This window comes from Peromyscus leucopus, chromosome 4 (genome assembly GCF_004664715.2).
Source record: "Peromyscus leucopus breed LL Stock chromosome 4, UCI_PerLeu_2.1, whole genome shotgun sequence".
Classification (NCBI taxonomy): Eukaryota; Metazoa; Chordata; class Mammalia; order Rodentia; family Cricetidae; genus Peromyscus; species Peromyscus leucopus.
The window spans coordinates 60,893,473-60,910,815 of record NC_051066.1 but is presented as its reverse complement, the minus strand read 5'-3'; the positions used below and the strand labels follow the sequence as shown (position 1 = coordinate 60,910,815).

At 42.1% G+C, this 17,343-nt stretch overlaps 1 protein-coding gene across 15 annotated transcripts in view; it reads left to right on the top strand.

The window, feature by feature from the left end:
• Window positions 1-17,343, top strand: part of Ctnnd1 (catenin delta 1) — a 52,744-nt gene that overhangs the window by 28,632 nt on the left and 6,769 nt on the right. For 9 of the 15 annotated variants that reach the window (XM_037204924.1, XM_028894182.2, XM_028894175.2 and 6 more), the window contains 13 exons: window positions 2,063-2,134; window positions 3,188-3,340; window positions 3,725-4,260; window positions 8,153-8,616; window positions 9,849-10,032; window positions 11,614-11,731; window positions 12,700-12,853; window positions 13,235-13,252; window positions 13,688-13,756; window positions 14,948-15,075; window positions 15,174-15,324; window positions 15,940-16,132; window positions 16,711-16,825. In XM_037204924.1, coding sequence (XP_037060819.1) covers window positions 2,075-2,134; window positions 3,188-3,340; window positions 3,725-4,260; window positions 8,153-8,616; window positions 9,849-10,032; window positions 11,614-11,731; window positions 12,700-12,853; window positions 13,235-13,252; window positions 13,688-13,756; window positions 14,948-15,075; window positions 15,174-15,324; window positions 15,940-16,132; window positions 16,711-16,825 — 2,343 coding nt within the window. In that variant the 5' untranslated portion in view covers window positions 2,063-2,074. The remainder of the gene's footprint in view (window positions 1-2,062; window positions 2,135-3,187; window positions 3,341-3,724; window positions 4,261-8,152; window positions 8,617-9,848; window positions 10,033-11,613; window positions 11,732-12,699; window positions 12,854-13,234; window positions 13,253-13,687; window positions 13,757-14,947; window positions 15,076-15,173; window positions 15,325-15,939; window positions 16,133-16,710; window positions 16,826-17,343) is intronic. The other 6 variants (XM_037204927.1, XM_037204925.1, XM_028894184.2 and 3 more) reach the window with 1 other exon arrangement.

Below are 17,343 nucleotides of genomic sequence, written 5' to 3'. Positions count from 1 at the left end.
GTCTCCCAGGGAACAATTTGTTCTCAGAAGGCATTAGAGTATTGGTAAATTGTATATTCCTGTTCCATATTGCCCTTGTGTGTTTTTGTTTGGTGTGTAAATCATGTTTTGGAAGGAGGGGTCATTGTTAATTATTAATGGTTGGAGTTGAAGAGGGAGTATTATGCTATTATGTAACCCAGGTAACTGCAGCAGCCAGTGATGGTCTCTGGGTTAGCTGACTCTGTGATGGATGAAGGTGGGGGGTGGTCTTAGAAACGAGAACTATATTGTGTGTCTCCTATGGTTTATATCTGACTTTACAGTGATGTAATCTGAAGTGTGTGTGTGTGTGTGTGTGTGTGTGTGTGTGTGTGTGTGTGGAGGGGAGAGCGAGTGCTCGTGTGTGCACTTTGTAGACTGCCTGTGAAGAGGGCTCTGAGTGGAACTAGAGCAGTGCTTATGCCCAGCTCTGTTAACTGATCACTATTTATTTGTTTATTTATTTAGTAGTGCTAGGGATTGACTCTAGAGTCCTTAACATGCTAGGCATGGACTCTGCCACAGAGCTACATCCTAGATTATTTATTTACTAACGATGAGGAGGTGGGCATGGAACCCAGGGTCTTGTTCATGCTAGGCAGATACTTGGCCACTAAGCAACATTTCCAGACCTTTGCATTTTTTTTGTTGTTTGTTTTTGTTTTGTGGTTTTTTTGTTTTTTTTTTTTTGTTTGTTTTTTTTTTTGAGACAGGGTTTCTCTGTGTAGTTTTGGTTCCTGTCCTGGATCTCAATCTGTAGACCAGGCTAGCCTCGAACTCGCGAGAGATCCGCCTGGCTCTGCCTCCCGAGTACTGGGATTAAAGGTGTGTGCCACCCTCCCACCCCCACCCCAGCCTGAGCTTTGACTTTTTGAAGACAAGATATTGATTTGTAGCTCAGGTTGACCTCAAATTTATGATCCCTTTGCCTCTGCCTCCTCAGTGCTAGGATTACAATCATGTCCAGCTACTTGTTTAATTCTTAAACCAGTGGACATAATTGGAATTGGGAATCATCAGGACGTAAAGAGAGACTGTTTGTAATGTTCAGGGCAATTTACAGGAACTTGAGTAGAGAGTTAGGGATGAGATAGACTGAACGAAAGTGGGGCTGCTCAGTTTCATAGGTGGTGGGGAATCCCAGGATTTAGTGGTTTCTCTCTTGTTCTTTTATTTTTAACCTCTGCTTAGCAATGAAACCACACCCTGCCTTCTTCCTGAAAGCAATGTTTAACTTCCTCCCCCTGCAGCATTATACTCTATGTAAAGGGGGAATGGGCGAAGGAACTCTCCCCAGGTTGTTGGAGCTTACTGTATTGTATTGGGAAAGGAGCAAGAAATGTGCTTTTATGTGTAAACTGTCATTAAGTTATGTCTTGGTGCTTAAGGTAGAGCAATTTAAGAATATTTTAGAAGAATATATTCTGTGGCTGTAACTTGATAAAGATACTAAGATTTTTTTTTTTTTTTTTTTTGAAGGGGCTTGCTGAGTACTTTCCTTCATATTTGGAAATGGAGAATTAACTCTTCTTTCTTTAAAAGGCTTCTTGGAATGGGAGTTTCCCATGGTAGCAGAGCTTGAAGATTCCTAGAACAATAAAGAAGGCCTTTTTTTGGAACCATTCCATCATAACTTTTCCTACTTGCCTTATATTCTTAGGGCTTTCCATAAAGGTTGTGTGTAGGGGAGTCTATGCTATTTATCAAGCAAATGGTTTTTTAATGCTTCTCATGTACTCAAGACAGTAGAGATACGTCCTTGAAACTACTGACCTCAAACTCTATGTACTCATGGAACTTAAACGTTCATACGTTCCAGAGGCCCGATCTGCCAGAATTTTAGGCCTGATTCCAATGTTGAGGAAAGATTAAGAAGTGTTATGGGTCTTTTTATGAATATTGACAAGGATTTCAGGCTGCAAACACCTTCTTGAAAGGCCCCCTCAACCCTTTTTTTTTTCTTGTTTGGAAAGAAAGTTGTTTGTATTTGAAAGAACAAAGGAAGGACAGAAAATGAATTGTCTTGTGGGCTATGTTTCAGAACGGCCGGTTTATGGGCGATGCTGACCTTGAGAGACAGAAATTTTCAGATTTGAAACTCAACGGGCCCCAGGTAATTGTTTTGACTCAAGGTCTGGATGGCTTCATATCCTTTTATTTCTCCAGTTTTTATGATCATATTGGTGTGCTGGAGTGTTTATCATAAATATTCATTAATTCTTTAATTTAGGAACATAAAAAGGTGCCTTTCCAAATTATATGTAGTTTTGTTAATTTAAAAAAAAATGGCTTTTATCATGGTACTCCTGTCTCCTCATTTGATCCTCATGTACTGCAGTTTTGTTTTGGTTTTGGCGGGGTGGGGGTAGTCTAATTCTACATAATAGAAAACCTACCTAAAATCCGCCTGGGGAGTATCTGAGGAATAACATAAAACCAGTTGGAAGATAATTCTTCCTGGGCCTGGTGGTGCAAGTCTAATCCCAGTCTCTTGGGAGGTTGAGGCAGAAGGATCAAAAGTTGAAGGCCTGCCTTGTTCCAAAGTAAAAGTAAGAAGAGGGTTCTGGATTGTTTAGTGCTTAGGTAGAATGCTTGCCTAGCATGCACCAGGTGCAACTTCTGGTACCACCCCAAACAAAGTAAAACTCTCTTGATTGTTTTTATTATTTTTTTAAATCTTAAAAGGCTTTATTGGGTAAGCTATTTTGAAGTGTTATCCAGATGTAACAGTTAGCATAGTTCATATTAAAAAATGGGAAGTTAAATCTTCTGTTTCTGGTACTAGAATGTCAGCATGGTTTTAGTTACCTCTTTTCATGTCTGTGAAATTTTATTTACTGTCGTTTTACACAAGTTATTTATTTATTGAGATAGGGTCTCACTTTGTAGTCCTGGCAGGCTTGGAATTTGCTATATAAATTAGGCTGGCCTGGAACTCACAAATATGCCTGCCTTTGCCTCTTGAGTGCTAGGATTAAAGATGTGCACTACTACCATGCTCTGCCTTTTTACAAGTTTAAAAGATGACAACCACTCTTTCTCAAAACCTGAGGCCAGTGGGGGATGCTGGGCAGACATCCTGTCTCTAGAGGCACTAATGTTTCTTGTTAGGATGGATTGTTACTGCACAGATTTAGTTGTAGCTTCTTGCTTTCTTCTTTCATAGGATCACAACCACCTTCTGTATAGCACTATCCCCAGGATGCAGGAACCAGGGCAGATTGTGGAAACCTACACAGAGGAGGACCCTGAAGGAGCCATGTCTGTTGTTTCTGTGGAGACCTCAGATGATGGCACTACTAGGCGGACGGAGACCACAGTAAGCTGAAATTTGCATGTCTTAGAGTGATAGGTTGTCTGTGGTCTTTTAGTAGAGAGGTTAACCAGGTAGATGGGTGCAGGTCACTGATTGCCAGAAAGAAAATGATCACTGAGCGTACAGAAAGGGGAAAGGAAAGGCAGGAAAATGTAATGGAAGGGGTAAGAGAACGGAGTATGGCAGCTATAACAGCTTCTTCAAGAGGCTGCTACTGACAGGGTAGTTTCTCACTTAGGGGCTTCTGTGGGGTGAAAAGAGATACAGATGACACACGAGTCATTTCTAGGTAAAGATCTAGAAGGTAAGGGAGTAGTGTGGAATTTAAACTTAGATTCTTTATTTCATTCAATAATTGCTTTTCTTTTTCTCGTTGCTTAACTGAAGGTCAAGAAAGTTGTGAAGACGGTGACAACACGGACAGTACAGCCAGTCCCCGTGGGACCAGATGGACTGCCTGTGGACGCCTCGTCCGTCTCCAACAACTTCATCCAGACTTTGGGCCGTGACTTCAGAAAGAATGGCAATGGGGGCCCTGGTCCCTATGTGGGGCAGGCAGGCACTGCAACTCTTCCTAGGAACTTCCACTATCCTCCAGATGGTTATGGCCGGCACTATGAAGATGGTTATCCAGGAGCTAGTGACAACTACGGCAGTCTGTCCCGGGTGACCCGAATTGAGGAGCGGTATAGACCCAGCATGGAAGGCTACCGGGCACCCAGTAGACAAGATGTCTATGGTCCCCAGCCCCAGGTTCGAGTAGGTGGCAGCAGTGTGGATCTGCATCGCTTTCATCCAGAGCCTTATGGGCTAGAGGATGACCAGCGCAGCATGGGCTATGATGACCTAGATTATGGCATGATGTCCGATTATGGCACTGCCCGTCGGACAGGAACACCCTCAGACCCTCGCCGACGCCTCAGGTGGGCAGGAGTAGGGGGGGAAAGGCTCTTTTCCCAGATGGGACAAGGGTAGCATTATCTTCTAAGCTTTTAGGGGTCAATGACACCCATGGATACTGCTTTCTTTCTCTCTTCTTATGGAAGGCTCATTGAATGTTGATTGGCTGTCTTTTTCTTTCTTGTTATTAGAGTCATATTTTAGTTATACTAAGTGGTTTTTTTTTTTTTTTTTTTTTTTTTTATTTGTTTGCTACTGCTTTTTGTGACATCTCAGTGGCTCAGACTGTCCACCAGTCTGGCTATGTAGCAGAGGGTGATCTTGAACTCTTGTCTTCTTTCTCCATCTTCCAAGTTGGGATTACAAGTGTGTGTCACCACAATTGGTGAGAAAGTGATTTGTGGCCAGGTGTGATGACTTACGCTTGTAATTCCACTGCTGAGGAGGCTGAGGCAGGATGATTGCAGTTAAGTTCAAGGCTGGTTTGGACTATTGTGTGGACATTTCTAAACCCCAAAAGTGATTAGTGATGGTTATCAGTCTGTGTCCTAAAGAAGAGACTTGGTTGCTATGCCATGATTTCTGCCTAAGATCTGTCTCCTTTTGGGTGATAGAGAAAGGAGCACCACAAAGAGTCTGAGGCCGGGAGCCTGGCCATGTTCACACTCTTGTTTCTGAGAACTTTTTAAGCTACTTTTTTGGTATTAGAACACAATTAAGATTGTGTTTAAGAACTGTCCTTGCAGTAGTTCCAATCCTGATGTTTATAAACAATCACTTTTGACCTAACAGAAGCCCTGACACTTTGTATTTAGTTAGGGTTTTATGGAGGTAGTGAGTCGGGAATGGCACCTTAATAATACTCCCAAAGGTCACTGAGCATCTGTCTGTTCTGATGATACTTATTCCTTGGGGTGGTCTTTGGTGGCATGAAGGATTACTGTTTGGATGAGCAGTAGTGGCCTTGGAAGAGTATTTAGAATGTGATTGAAAGGTCCACCCTCCCTCCCACCCGTTCCGTTTGTTCCTTTCTTCCCTTTACTTGTGTTGTTGAGACCAGGTATCACTGTATAGCTCTGGCTAGCCTCTAACACACAGACAGCCCCCTGCCTCTGTCTCTTGAGTGCTGAGATTAGAAGCATACACCAACACAGCTGGCTGGGCAGGCCTTTTCTAAAGGACCCATTTTAGGCTTGGTGTGCTGTGCACTAGGACCTTTGTCACGCCTCTTACTTGGTTTTCATATTTAGAAAAGGTTATTTTAAAAATTCTTAGTTCTGGGTGTGTACAGAAAACATATTTGGTCTTGGGCTGAAAACATTAGTTTAGAGTAAATCAGGGTCTGTATTTTCTAAGCCAAGAAATAAGGCAAGATTTATAGTTATCTTGACAGTGAGGTGCCCTGGCAACTGTTGCTCAATTTCTGTATGTAGGTTCATGACCTACCAAAGCAAAGGTCTTGGCACTTACTTTTTGAATATATTAGGTAGTATTGGCTAACCATAAACTGAATTAGTCTGGGGACAGGAGTAGAAGCCCTGTTATCTAAGCCTGAGTCACTGACACTCTTCAGATGGTGGGGTTAGCAAATTCAACTCCCATGTGACTCACCTTTTATTCCTGATGGTGCACCAGGTCTCAGCTGGTGTAAGCTAGCCAGAAGTAGATAGCAGCTATCATTGGAACAGTCTGCCCAGGGAGTGAGGCTGGAGTGCAAGTCTGCTTGCTCTGACTTCCTCATTAGCAAAGAGAGATTAGACATAGATGGGTGTGGATGGCCAGGCCATTCCCTGGTGTCCCTTGAAGTGGCAGTTCACGTAGAGAGGGTTTGGGGCTTGGTTCTTGGGTTTGTTCCAGGGTGGCATTGGGCTTGGAAACCTGCTTGACTAGCAAGAACATCTTTGGCTTCCTGTTTCAGGCCTACAAGAACAGTTGCAAGGTCAAACTTACACAGTGAGGCAGTGATTAGTGGGAAAAATCACTGAACTTGAAAACTCTGGTTCTGGTTGTGTCTCTGCCATTATCTATATAGCCTTAAGCGAGTTATTGATCATTTGGGCACTTTTGCCATTTGTAAAAGGAAAGAACTTTTCTAAATGCATTGGTGTTTTGCCCGAATGTATATTTGTGTGAGGATGCCAGATCCCCTGGAACTGGAGCTACAGATAGTTGTGAGCTGCTGTTGTGGGTGCTGGGAATTGAACCCAGGTCCTTTGGAAGAACAGCCAATGAATGCTCTCAACCACTGAGCCATCTCTTCAGTCCCAAAGGAAAGAATCTTGATCTACTGCCTATGAAAGAAGGAAGTATAAAGATAAATTTCCTTGAGTGACTAAAAAAATCTGGCAGTGGCAGTTGTTTTTGTAGTTACTTAAACAAGAAAAGTAAAATCTGCTCAACACATACAGCCTGAAACACCATTCTCTCACGAACAGTTTGGTGTATTCTTGGAGTTTTCTTACATGTGTCTTGTTTTTGTTTTCTCTCTCATTAAAAGGAAACCTTTTTTTCATATAATGTTTAGCAATCTGCTTTTAAAACAACTTAACTTTATTTTGTTTCACTGACATTATAAAGTGATTTTTAGATTTATTTGTTTTTTTAACAATATGATTTGTCCCACTGAGTCTTTGATTGTTTAACGGTCAGTGTTGGTACCTGTTAGGTAGGCCGTCTGATCAGGCTAACTTTGTGTTTGGTGACAGTGGGAGTGGTTTTATGGAACAAACAACAGTCTTATTTGGAGAGTCCCACACAATAGATTCTCTTCTCCCTGGTGGCTCCCACAGGGTGAGATGAGCTCACAGATAATAGGGCTCTTCCTTCCTGGTAGTTATGAATAAATAATAGTATGACAGACTCGCCCTCTAGTGGTTGGTGGTAGTACTGAAACAGGACTACCTGAAACAAAAGTTGCTTTTCACTTGACTTCTTTCAGTTTCTCCCTCTGATCCAAGAGCTGGAACATTCCAGTTAAATGTTGGTTTATAGATGCCATTTTGGCAGAATTAGAAGTATTTAGAAGTTGGAGAATGGAACTCATTCTTGGAACATATTTGTCTGGATAGCATATAAGGCCTTGGGATGAACTGTGACAATTAATGTTCAAGTTATTCCTCGTTAGTACTAAAGCCAAGTCCTCAACAATGTAGCAGGAAGTCCTCCATTTTTCTTGATCCGTTCCTCTTTTATAATTTCCAAAATAAGGCAAGGAAAAGCTTAAATATGAAATGTGTTTAATCATCTTGTTCTACTAGCTGTTTCCTGTGTGCAAATGCCTTGTTTCCTGTTCAGCTAGGATTTAAGAACTAGTCTCAGGGTTTTTGTTTTGTTTTGAGGGTGTGGGTGGGAGGAGAATGTCTTGGGATAGAATCTTGGTTTGTAGCCCTAGATTGCCTGGATTTTACTATGTAGACCTATCTGGCCTCAGACTTGTGATCCTGTCTTTTGTGCTGGGCTTATAAGCCTTGCTTGTTCTCGGGCTTTGTTTGCTTACTTATGTGACATGGAATCAGTTGCCTTGAATAACTCTTCTAAGAATTCAGTTCATTCTTTACAGAGAAGTTAATAGCGGACAGATGTCATTCAAGTAAATACTAAGGAATCAGGATTTGCTGTTTTTGTGATTAACATTATCAAGTACTTTTCTTTCTCAATCAGCAAATTTCACAGGAAAAAAAAAGAGAGGGTTTTAAAGCTCCTGATTTGGTGATAAACCCTGTCTCAAAAAATAAGGTGGAAGGCCATTGAGAAGACTTACAGTCGCACACAAAATTATTAAAATTGACCATACAAAGGAGATAGATGGTCTTTATGTAGACCTGGGGTAAATCCTTCCTTGAAGATGATGGATAACAGGAATGTCTAAGAAGCCTGATTTAACTGCTTGGCTCTTGGTTCTTTTCAAAACTGTAGGAGCTATGAAGACATGATTGGTGAGGAGGTGCCACCGGATCAGTACTATTGGGCTCCTTTGGCTCAGCATGAGCGGGGAAGTTTAGCAAGCTTGGATAGTCTACGAAAGGGAATGCCCCCGCCTGCAAACTGGAGACAGCCTGAGCTGCCAGAGGTGATTGCCATGCTAGGCTTCCGCTTGGATGCTGTTAAGTCCAATGCAGCTGCATACCTGCAGCACCTATGCTATCGCAATGACAAGGTGAAGACTGACGTGCGGAAGCTCAAGGGTATCCCGGTATTGGTAGGATTGTTAGACCATCCCAAAAAGGAAGTGCACCTTGGAGCCTGTGGAGCTCTCAAGAATATCTCTTTCGGACGTGACCAAGATAACAAGATTGCCATAAAGAACTGTGATGGTGTTCCTGCCCTGGTTCGATTGCTCCGAAAGGCTCGAGATATGGACCTGACTGAAGTTATTACTGGTGAGTGCTAGGTTGGGAGTCACTTACTCCATAGAGAGGCAGGGATCTAGAGGTTTCCAGTCCATTACCTTTCAGTTAATTAGTTAACTAATTTTGAGACAGGGTCTCACTAGGTGGCTTTGGCTGACCTAGAACTCACTATGTTGAGCAGGCTGGATGAACTCAAAGAGATCTGCTTGTCTGTGTCTCCCAAGTGCTGGTATCAAAGGCATGCACCACTATGCTTGGCCAGTCCATTACCTTTTGATTATATATATATATTAAGATTTATTTATTTATTATGTATACAATGTATACAGCATTCTGTCTGCATGTATGCCTGCAGGCTAGAGAGGGCACCAGATCTTATAGGTGGTTGGGAGCCACCATGTGGTTACTAGGAATTGAACTCAGGACCTCTGGAAGAGCAGCCAGTGTTCTTAACAACTGAGCCATTTCTCCAGCCCACATTCTGTTATTTTTGATCAACTATAGTGGTAGAGGGACTTGTCTTCCAAACACAGAAGCTGAATGTCAATTGCTGTTTATTTACAACCTTATAATTTGTTTTAAATGTGTGCCTGTCTTGACTCAACCTGCATGTTCCATTTAGAAATCTGAGCGTGTGGTCTTTTATTTCGAATGAAAATTTTCCAGATTGTACATGGTGCTCCATAGTGTGAAGTGAGCACAGTTTTGTGGACCATAATCACCATTCCAGGAGGAAGAAAAATGAATACTACTGATTCTTGAATGGCAGGATATTTTGACCTACCCCCCAGAGGACATCTCCATTGTTGGAGTTGCTTTGGCTGTCATAACTTGGGTTGGGGGTAGAGAGAGTCCTTGGCATCTAATAAATAAAGGCTAAGGATACTGGTCAACTGATAAGCATCCAACAATAGACAGGATAACTTCCCACAACAAAGAATTATGTGGACCAAAGTGACCGGGTTGCTGTGGTAGAGAAACTGGTGTAGACTGTTGAGCATAGATTATAGTAAATACTGTTTTGTAAAGCTTTATTTCATGACTGTGTGTCTGTATTGAACTACAGAATAAAATATATCTTACCGTGGGTCATAAGCAGAAAGAAGCCTGACTAACACTACATGGAGTCATATAGACTCTGTAATAGAACATATCTGTGATCATTGAGAACAATAAAGAAGGAATAGAATAGGGCTCTCTCTGATACTCTTCAGACACACTTGTCTTGGGTGCTAGAGAACTCTCTGACTTGTCCCTGCCAGGAACCCTGTGGAATCTCTCATCCCATGATTCAATCAAAATGGAGATTGTGGACCATGCGTTGCACGCCTTGACAGATGAAGTGATCATTCCACATTCTGGTTGGGAGAGAGAACCTAATGAAGACTGTAAGCCACGGCATATTGAATGGGAGTCAGTGCTCACCAACACAGCTGGCTGCCTCAGGTAAGTGAAGGGTTTGGGTTTTGAGATTACAAAGATGGAATTTTTGCTGGGGTTGGTAGTGCAGGCCTGTAAACCTGTCTGAGACTGAGTGAGTAGCCTCCCTATGCTAGTCAGTCCAAGGCTAGCTGAATACTTTGTAAGACCCTGTCTCAAAAAGGGAGTAGTCTGGAGGCAGGTAAAGTGTAGCTTAGTGGTAAAGTGCTTGCCTGGGTTCAATCTTCAATATCACATGTACATACACATCCCAATATTGACTTTTTGAGGGGTGATATAATTTCTTTCTTTCCTTTTTTTTAAATTAGAAGTTGAGGGGTTTTGTTTGTTTGTTTTTGTTTGTTCCTTTTTTTATTGTTTTATTGTATGATGACCAAATCGAGGGCATTGCATTTGCTATGCAAGCTTCTTCTCTACTTCAAGCTTCTACTCTGAGGTGTGTTTGACCTACCTGCTTTGCTGCTTTCTTTTGTGTACCATGTTTTCCTACTCGTGTATTTACTCCCTTCCTTCCTCCTCTCGTTCTCATTACTTTTATTCCTCTCTGACTTGGTTCATCTACTTAGGTAAATACCTGTTGAGAACCTCCCACATACCAGGTTCTTATCTAGTTATGGACTTGGGTGGGTCTTAGTCCCTGTCTCAGTTATCTGTATTTCAAATTAGTCACCTTGTCATTTCCTGTATTTGTACTTGTATATAATAAATGACTCTTCTGTCTGGATTTACTGATGTTGGTGTGCCCCTCCCGCAATCCCCCATTTTGTGGTGATGGGTATTGGACCCATTGCCTTCTATATGCTTGTGGAAGCTCTCTACCACTTAGCTATATCCCTACCCTTGATGTTCATTCACATATGAGTGCACATGAACACATGCACACACACATGCTTGTATGTGGTGGTGGAGGTGGTGGATAGGGTTTTGCTTTATAATAAGTCCGATCTGGCCTCAAACTTTATCTTCCTGCTGCTGCCTCTCAAGTACTAGGATTGCAGGTGTGGACTACCATTTTGGACTGTGGTATACATTTTAAAAATACTTATTAAATGTGTATGGGTGTTTTTGTTTGTTTTGTTTGTTTTTCGAAATAGGGTTTCTCTGTAGCTTTGGAGCCTTTCCTGGAACTCACTCTGTAGGCCAGGCTGGCCTCGAACTCACAGAGATCTGCCTGCCTCTGCCTCCCGAGTGCTAGGACGAAAGGCGTGTGCCACCACTGCCCAGCAGTGTATGGGTGTTTTGTCTGCTTATTTATTTGTGTACCACATGTGTGTCTGGTGCCTGAGGAGGCCTGAAGAGGGTGTCAGGTCCTCTGGGGCTAGAACTACCATGTGGTGCTGGGTATTGACTGCCCGTTCTAGCCTCTGGTATACATTTTTTTCAACTTGACTCCAAGCTTATAAAAAGTTTCGAAGACAGACTGTCAGTTAGTTTCCAGCCATAATGTGTTGCTTTTAATAAGTGTTAACTGCTTATTGTGCTGGATAGAAAAGGTTTTAAGGAAGCTTTAGATGTAGATGAAGAAAGCTATCAAAGGGGGGACTTGAGGGACTTGAGTCATCTTCAGAACTTTGTGTTTTCCCTTAGAAATGTAAGCTCAGAGAGGAGTGAAGCTCGCCGGAAACTCCGGGAATGTGATGGCCTAGTTGATGCTCTCATTTTCATTGTTCAAGCAGAAATTGGGCAGAAGGACTCAGACAGCAAGGTAAGTTAATGACTGAGTGAGTTTTGTTCACAAGGGAACTGTGTTTCAGATCTACCACTTCAGGCTGTCAGATCATACAAAATACTTAGGCCAACCCCTTCTTCTTAAAATGGACATTCAGTTTAGAAGAAGAGGGGTGTGTGTGTGTGTGTGTGTGTGTGTGTGTGTGTGTGTGTGTGTATACATGTATACAAGAGGAGAGGCCAGGAGAACATTAGTGTCCTTGTTTGTCACTCAGGCACTCTCCACTTTATTCTTTTGAGGCAAGGTCTCACTTGGAGGTTGTATTCTTTGGCTAGGCTAGCAGCAAATATGCCCTAGCAATCCTGTCTCTGTTCCTATAGCACTGGGTTTTACAGGAACATTCAAGATCATGCCTGGCTTGTTGTGCCGTAAGTGCTGTTAATGACTAAGCCATCTCTCCAGCCTCAAAGATAGTTTTCTTCACACACACACACACACACACACACACACACACACACACACATATATATTAAAGCTGCTTAGTAGCCTTCTAGACTATGCATTTTCTTTTTTTTTTTTTCCCAAGACAGGGTTTCTCTGTGTAGTTTTGGTGCCCGTCCTGGATCTTGTTCTGTAGACCAGGCTGGCCGAACTCACAGAGATCTGCCTGGCTCTGCCTCCCAAGTGCTAGGATCAAAGATGTGCACCACCACCGCCCGGCAACTATACATTTTTTAAGTAGGGAAAACAATGACCTAAATATGTTGCATCACTATGTAGTTGCAGAAGCCATTATATGTCTGTAATTAGACCTTCTGTTAGCCTGAAGATAACAAGGGTTTTGAGGAGCCTGGGGGACTGAGAAGGGGACCTGAGAGAAGATGGATTGAGTTATGCATTTTAGGATTGATATTTTAATATTCAAATTATGGAGACAGAATTTCTTGACAAGTCGTCATAGGCATTCTCTTTTCTAATTGAACCTTTTGCTTTGTATCCCTAAGCTTGTGGAGAACTGTGTTTGTCTCCTTCGGAACTTATCATATCAAGTCCACCGTGAAATCCCACAGGCAGAACGTTACCAAGAGGCACTTCCCAGTGTGGCTAACAATACTGGGCCACATGCTGCCAGTTGCTTTGGGGCCAAGAAGGGCAAAGGTGAGTCTTAGTTCCTGTTCTTTATATGGGACAGGAGGAACACTTAGCCTTATAGGTACTTACAAATAGTCTGGAAGTCTACCTAGTGGAGACTTGTCCTTTTGCTCTGCTGCTGCTTCCTTTGGTCAAGATGCTTTGATTTTGGTGGTGGTGGTGGTGGTGGTGGTGATGATGGTGATGATGTGATGACAGTGATGGTTGTTAGTGTATTGGCACTGGGGCAGTGAAGGATAAGAGCTCAACTAATCTGGGGCCTTCCTCCCTTTTCCTCCTCCTTCTCTGCTTTCTTGTGAACTTGCCCATGATGCTGTTGACATCTTTCTCCTGCGTTTTCTTCCTTCATTTCTCTCCTCGCTTTCCACCTTGGTGATGCACTGGAAGATGAGTGGTTCTCCAGAGGTGAGTGCAATCTTTTAAGGCACTTGTCTCCTTCTAATGTGCATGTTTTGGTTTTTGCCTTCCCCAGTATTTCCTTGTCTAACCCTTTCCTGTGGATGCATGTAGGAAAATTTAGTTGAGGAAAAGCATTGAAATAAGTTTAGCTCTTCTGGGTTGTGGCTTTGACATGCTATTTCTGGGCAGTAGTCTCTGTTATCAGAATTCAGTTAATAGCAGTAAAAGTGGTTATCCTTTTTGTACCAATCTACTGCCTGGTTTTGGCCCTTGTTTCTGCATCACACCTGTTCAGACAGGTGTGTGTGGGGTTCCCTTCTTTTGCCTGTTTTGATGCTGCATCTCTGATCTGAAGATTCTGACTAAAGGAAGAAAAACAGGTGAAAACTTTCTTTAAAAGTTCTTTACCAAATTCTCTCTACCCTTTCCCCATTTTTATAGGGAAAAAGCCCACAGAGGATCCAGCAAATGATACAGTGGATTTCCCTAAAAGAACTAGTCCTGCTCGAGGTGAGTTATCCTTTTTCTCAGTCTCCAGAGATCTCAGATATAGTTTTTGCATATGTAATATATTTTTTGCACTATTTTAATAATTGTCTCTGACTTGTTGGATTTGAAGTGATGTTGAAGTATTGGGAAAATTCACAGTATTTAGTCTCAAGTCAGAAGCTAGGCTGTGTGTAATGGTAATGTCTGCAAATAGTACTTGGGCAGCTGAGGCAGGAGGGTTGCTGTGAGTTAATAGCCAGATTAGAATAGAGAGAGAGAACGCCTCAAGAAAAGACAGAAACTTAGCCAGTAAGTACCCACTGTAGTTTTTGGATATTGGACCTTACTGTTAGAAGAAAATCTCTTTATCACAGCTTGGATTTTGGAGCCACTGTATCAATGAATATGAACTTGCTAGCTTTCCATAAATATAGAAGACCTTAATTAAAGGGTGTTAAGTCTCAGGCTGTCCCTTTCATTTAGTTATATTCATGGTGAGGCGAGTTACTGAGTTAAATTAGAAATAATTTGTTTGAGAAGTTGAATCATTAAGCCTGATTGCTCACAGTGAAAACAAGGCTTAAGTTAGCTATGGGGTACAAGTCAAGGAGGAAGGAGAAAGGAATTGAATATGATAGAATTGATGTCTGTTTTGTTTTTACCATGGACTAGTTATTTTAGGGTGTTTTTTTTTCTTTTTCTTTTTCTTTTTTTCCCTTTTGCTTTGTTTTTTGAGATAGGGTCACACTATGCAGCTCTGGCTGTCCTGGAACTCTTTCTGTAGACTAGGCTGGCTTCAAGCTCACAGAGACCCACCTGCCTCTAACTCTGCCTCTGCCTCCCAAGTGCTGGGATTAAAAGTGTGTACATTGCTTCAGGCTACACTAGTTATCCTTAAGGCATGGGATCAACTGGGCCTGGTGGTACGTGCTTGTAGTCCTAGTACTTCATAGGCTACTCTAGCACTTGAGAGGCTAAGACAGGAAGATTATGAGTTTGAGGCCAGTCTGTGTGACATTACAAGACCCTGTCTTAAAAGACACAATAAAAACCTAAGAAGAAAGAGAAGTAGAGTCAAACCTCTGAGTTTGTTTGCTCTTGAGTTGATAGGGAAGTTGAAGGAGCCTAATGATGGAGATGCAGAACGTAGGCAGCCAGAGCCTGGCTTGTAGGCATTGATTGACATCTTCTGTCTTGCCCCTTCTTGTACAGGCTATGAACTCTTATTTCAGCCAGAAGTGGTGCGAATATACATTTCACTCCTTAAGGAGAGCAAGACGCCTGCCATCCTAGAAGCCTCCGCTGGAGCTATCCAGAACTTGTGTGCTGGGCGCTGGACAGTGAGTACCTCTGAGAAAATGGATTTGGAGATAAAGAACTTAGATAACTAGTTTGATGCCATTCGTCACCTTCTCACCACTTCCCATGTGCTTCCTAGTATGGTCGATACATCCGCTCTGCTCTGCGTCAAGAGAAGGCTCTCTCTGCCATAGCTGACCTCCTGACCAGTGAACATGAACGAGTAGTGAAAGCTGCATCTGGGGCACTGAGAAACCTGGCAGTGGATGCTCGGAACAAAGAATTAATTGGTAAGGATTTGTTTGAATCAGTGCCTAGCACAGTGCCTGGATTCCAGCAAATGTTTAGTCATTTGTTGATGTCATCGAAGAGAAGGATGTTACACTCTTCCTTAGTTTATATATCTGAGTATTGGTGAAGGTTTATGGTTTAATGGTTCTACATTATAGCCACTATTATTTGTTGAATATCTGCTTTTTCTTTCTTTCCCTAGTCATTGTTAAGAAATTTTCTATTTCTTCATTTGCCCAGAATTAACATAGTTAGTTAGTGGCAGAGCCCAAGTTGTTGATTTTTTTTTAAATTCATAAAGAACTCTGTCCTATTGAATTATCATATTATAGTACTGAACATACTATTTTGATTAGAGTGTGTGAAGAGACCAGGCAGTGTATTTAGATATCCAGCATCACATTGTCTTACTGCACTTGAGGAAGGAGAAGGGCAGTGAGTTCATGGCTGTCTCATGTCCTTTGCCCCTTTGATATGATCTTCTGTGATAATGAAGTTGATTTGTATGGCTAGAGCTCACACATGACCTGATTCCTCTAAAATGTACTGGAAGGCTCCCCTTGACCTGACTGGCTTTTCTCCCCACACGTGTTACTTTTGTCTTACTGCTATAGGCAAACATGCCATTCCTAACTTGGTAAAGAATCTGCCGGGAGGTCAGCAGAACTCCTCTTGGAATTTCTCTGAAGATACTGTGGTCTCTATTTTGAACACCATTAATGAAGTTATTGCTGAGAACTTGGAAGCTGCCAAAAAGCTTCGAGAGACCCAGGGTATTGAGAAGCTGGTGTTGATCAACAAATCAGGGTGAGCTTATATTTAATCGCAACTGGAAGAATGTGAGTATGAGAGAAGAGCTTTCAGAAAGGAGCTGTCCTCTTCTGTTCTGAGCTTACTGTTCTGAGCTTACTTCCCCTTATATTACCCTGTGACGTGTAGAGAGATATTGGTCTATTTTCATTCTTAATGTTGGTCTGTACATTGATAATGGACTCTTACACATCCAGTTAGTCAGTGTTTCAGACAGAATATACAATTCTGAGAAAATTTACTTTCACCCATTTTACATTTTTATATTTTTGTGCTGTTAGAGCAGTGGTTCTCATCCTATGGGTCATGACCCCTTTGGGGTTGTCACCTTCACAGGGGTCATCTAAGACCATCAGAAAACACAGGTATTTACAGTATGATACATAATAGTAGCAAAATTACAATTATGAAGTAGCAATGAAAATAATTTTATGTTGGGGGACTCCCCACAACATGGGGAACTGTAAAGGGTTGTGCATTAGTAAGGTTGAGAACCACTTCTTAGAAGGTACAGGGTCAAGATTCCCTGGTCTTATATATAGCCAAACTTTGTATGGTGTTACTTTCCTCCATAGGAATCGCTCAGAAAAAGAAGTCCGGGCAGCAGCTCTTGTCTTGCAGACGATCTGGGGCTATAAGGAGCTTCGGAAGCCACTGGAAAAAGAAGGCTGGAAGAAGTCAGACTTCCAGGTGCAATACTCTTCACCAAAGCGTTGGCTTTTTTTCTCCTTTGGTTCTTAACTAGTGCCTCTGATATTGACTGTCATACTAAACACAAGTCTTTCAGATATTTGCCACACTACCTCTTAATACAGTGGTGCCCACAGTTTACTTTTGCTGATATTGTTCTACTCTCTTGACGTTGAACATGGCAGTAGATGCTGGTGGTGGTGAATAGTGATGATGTACTCTGACCCTTACATGTGCTTACCATTCTGATTCTTCTGCCTCCATCCCCCAAGTACTAACCTTATAGATAAGTGCTACTACCTAGCCTCCGATTCTTTTTCTGAAGAGTCATGGTTGTCAATAGGAGCCTAGAGATTTAAGCCTGTTAGGGGAAGAATGTGTGAGTAAGCGCTAGGACAGGTGATCATGGAGAAGGAAATCAATGGTCCTTAAGAGCTTCTGAAGCAGGAGGTGCATGGTTAGGAGGAGGGGACAGAAAGAAGTGGGTATATTCAGGTTTCTATGATACTATGTTTGTT